This window comes from Arachis ipaensis, chromosome B09 (genome assembly GCF_000816755.2).
Source record: "Arachis ipaensis cultivar K30076 chromosome B09, Araip1.1, whole genome shotgun sequence".
Taxonomy (NCBI): domain Eukaryota; kingdom Viridiplantae; phylum Streptophyta; class Magnoliopsida; order Fabales; family Fabaceae; genus Arachis; species Arachis ipaensis.
This window is the reverse complement of record NC_029793.2, coordinates 35,803,832-35,807,705: the sequence shown is the minus strand read 5'-3', so window position 1 is coordinate 35,807,705 and position 3,874 is coordinate 35,803,832. Positions and strand designations below refer to the sequence as shown.

The window sequence follows — 3,874 nt, the reverse complement described above, 5'->3', positions numbered from 1 at the left end:
TTAGAGAATAAATAAATTATTAACTTAAAATTTAAAAATATCTAAATGTTGTTGAAGAGTAAAAATTATGAGATGTAGGTGATTTGTTTATATTTTGCTAGCAATGCTTGCGAAATATGTCTAAAAATCTATTTGTAATTACTTATTGTGCAAGTTGTCACCTATCTTCCTTAATTTTGCAACATGTGCCTGTGGAATTATTCTGTTTGTGAAATTAAGTCTTTTAAGTATTACCCAAACTAAAAGTTAATATTTTTTATTTAAATTAAAAACCCCAAAGATTTGGTGCTTACATTAGCCATGAACCAACCAAGCAAAGTGCTGAAATTAATGCACACCATTATAGATACATTGCATGTGACATCCATTAACATGATGACCAAACGTTAAATACTCAAAAAAGAAAAAGAAAAAGAAAAAACATTAGCTCACCGAATGTTGCAGATTGGAAAGTGGTCCATCCATCAACCACGCTTCGATTGCCAGTGATCACGGTGCGATTGATGCCATCTCCAACAATCATTACGTTCTGCTTGTTCTTCGACAGGGACACGTACTCATTGTAAATCCCAGCAACAACATAAATAACATGGTACCCATTGTTGGTGCCGGTATTGTTAGGTGCTGCATCCACAGCATCATTTATGGTGGTGAAATCCCCAGATCCGTTCGGATTCACCACAACTTTCTCTCTCACCACCAACCCTTCATCGCCATCTAAGATTGTTTGGTGTAACTTTCTGTTCATGGTAGTTCTTGGTCTTGCGGCCGGGTTTTTAACCCAACCGTGAGCGAAAAGCGCCAGCGAAACGCTGTAAAGCTTGTATGCATTTGACAGTACACTTGATAATCCCCCGGTGATTCTTGGATATGGAGTTACTTCGTTAAAACCGTCCATACACGTTTGATGATTGGTTAAGACGGCGCTAAGCATTGTTTGTGTATCGTAATAATGAGCTTGATAGCTATTTGCGGCGGTTCTTTCGGCAGCTCTGAGGACAATGGACAAGAAATCAATGTTCAGTTCTGCAGAGTTCACGCAGTCTTCGATAGCATGTAAAGTGGAACCCGGAATTCTCATACGGCGGTCTCTTAGATAAGAAGAGACCATTTCGAGAACCTTCTTTGTTATTACTAAGGATTGGTTAAGGAAGAACCGGCATTGGTCGTGTACGGATAAAATATTGGGAGAGGGTAGAGTGGCAGTGCAAAATGTAGGGTGGGGTGTGAGGTTGCATGGAGAGGAAGTGAAATCATCATTAGCAAGAGATGGAGAAAGGAATATCAAGAGGGAAAGAAGGGTGAAGAAGGTAGTTGGTAATGGAGTCTTCAAGGTAGTTCTTGTGGCCATGGCAGTTGTAAGGGGCTTTTGCTTAAGCTTTTGGTGTATTTATATGTAGCTATGCTGCATTAAAATTAATAAGTTTGTATTAAATTAAGTATATCTGAAGGGTTCAAAATCTGGTCGAGGAAAACAGACATCATGGTTGTTATTGTGGTAACCAAATGAATGCAAGAACATGATTCAATTAACAGAATGGTTGTCACATCGGCTAATGATTTTCATTAAATAAATACTAGAAAATTATTTATTGCTTATGGTCATGTCATGCATCGCCATTAACATCGCGCATCGTGCAAATTATTTGGAATGAAGGTAGGAGTTTAATTTTGATACATCCACCGGCGTAGAGTATTTTACACAGTTGTACAATTATATTTATTTTTTTTTATGATAATTCATACGGTCAATATAAAAAATAATTATTTTTATTGATATAATATTATATAATTAAAAATATATATAAAACTATTTTACATTGATAATGCATCAAAATTAAATTCATGAAAATAAACTATCAAAAATGCATTAAAATATCATCGATTATATTGATGGTTTTATTGGCGGTGTTCATACCCTCGCCTATTACTTAGCGAGAACCAAAATGAATAAAGTCCAATTTACAGATATTATGCAAAGGTGGAAACTCAGGTACAGTCGACTTCAGGTGAAGTTGATAATTGAGAGCAGTTAGATGATTTGACTAAATTTTCATCTAACGGCTATCAGCTATCAACTTCACGTGAAGTCGACTATACCTGAGTTTCCACCTTATCCAAACCAACACCGGTCCAACCTTAACAGAGGTCAGACACGACGACATGGGTTTATCTCTACTTATCTAAATAAGTAACTAAGGCCCCTCAATATCTCTTATTAATCTAGAAAGGAGATCTCAACAACCTTCCTAATAAAGAAACGACTATCCACCATCAAAGGTGGAACAACTCTAAAAGGTGGTTATTAACGCTACGTCTACACCTATAAATACCCTAACACTCTCAAGTATTCTTGAATTCCAATCTACTAAAAACCTGTTTAAACTCTTGCTAACTTAAACATTAGAGTCCCTTGCAGGTACCACCCCCACCTCCTCACGAGGAACTCGGATGGCGACACTTCGACACCAGAAGACGTCGGACACTAAAACCCAAAAGGAGCCTGGACCTTATGTTCAGGCCCAAATTTATACGTTTCAGGTAAACCTCGAAACATTAGCGCCGTTGCCGAGGACCTAAAAATCAAGATTGTACGATGGTGGACGATATTCCAGAAGATAGACACACAGAAGATAGACACACAGCTTCCGATTTGGAAGCTCGAGAAGAAGAGCAATACAACGACGAGCGAGCGTTAGTCATACCTCCCCGAACTGATAGAGGAAAAGGTGTAGCCAGAGATGCGCACTTTCCAAACCTGGAGAGACATGATAAGCTCAGAAGTACACCGACTTAAAGGATCCGAGCCAAGAAATCCCACGAAGATCATGGGACTTGTCCACGAATATCAAGGCTAGCTGGAACAACTCGAGAAGGAGCTAGAGTGACAACGAGAATTTGAAGGAGCCTTGAGAAGGGAAGTTCGATGATGAAGAGAGCTAGAAGAAAATCTCTTGAAACCGGAGTCTGACTTTAAGGGTAGGAGAGCTTGAGCTGATGACTGAGAAGAAACACCTCTGACAGGCAAAGATCTATTTATAGAAAAAATCATGCGAGCTAAAGTTCCTAGAACTTTTAAGAGCTCGGACATGGATCTTTATGATGAAACCACTGATCCAAGGCATCATCTGAGCAATTTCAAAAGTCGAATGTACTTGGCAGACGCTGTAAAACCTTCCCGACTACGTTAACCAAGGCGGCCATGAAATGTTTTGATAGTTTACCACCTAGATCAGTCACGTGCTCCGACGATTTGGAAAGAAGTTTTCTTACCCAATTTTTCATCCAAAACGATAAGGTCAAGCATGCGCCAAGCCTTTTAGGAGTAAAACAAGAAGTCGGAGAATCTCTATGGGTTTATATGGACAGATTTAACAAAGCATGCTTGGAGATTTAGAATCTACCTATTGAAGCGGTCATCATGGGACTAGTAGTCAACAACCTTAGAGAAGGTCCTTTCTCCCAATCCATATCAAAGAGGCACCCGACCTATTTGTACGAGATGAAAGAGCGAGTCGAGAAGTATATCAATATGGAAGAAACAACTCGTTTAAGGGAACCTACTCCGAGATAACACAATTAATATGCAGCTCGAGACAAAGAGAAGAAATCAAAGAAAAAAGAGGAATACAAGTCGGACAAAATTTGAAGGTATCATAATTACACCCCATTACGAGTATCCCTTGTTGACATCTATAGAGAGATTTGCCACACGGAAAAAATTCCACCTCCTAGGCCGAGAAAAAATAAAAAAGATGAGAGTCAGTCAGAATACTGCGAATACCATAAAATCTACGGCCATTTCATCAATGGTTGCTATGATTTAAAAAATGTAATCAAGAAATTGGTTACAGAAAGTTGGTTGGATATGTAT

At 38.6% G+C, this 3,874-nt stretch overlaps 1 protein-coding gene across 1 annotated transcript in view; it reads right to left on the bottom strand.

Annotated features, from left to right (window-relative positions):
• Positions 1-1,524, bottom strand: part of LOC107615399 (pectinesterase-like) — a 3,877-nt gene extending 2,353 nt beyond the window's left edge. The window contains exon 1 of the mRNA XM_016317462.2: positions 433-1,524. Within this exon, the coding sequence (XP_016172948.1) occupies positions 433-1,351 (919 nt within the window). The 5' untranslated portion in view covers positions 1,352-1,524. The remainder of the gene's footprint in view (positions 1-432) is intronic.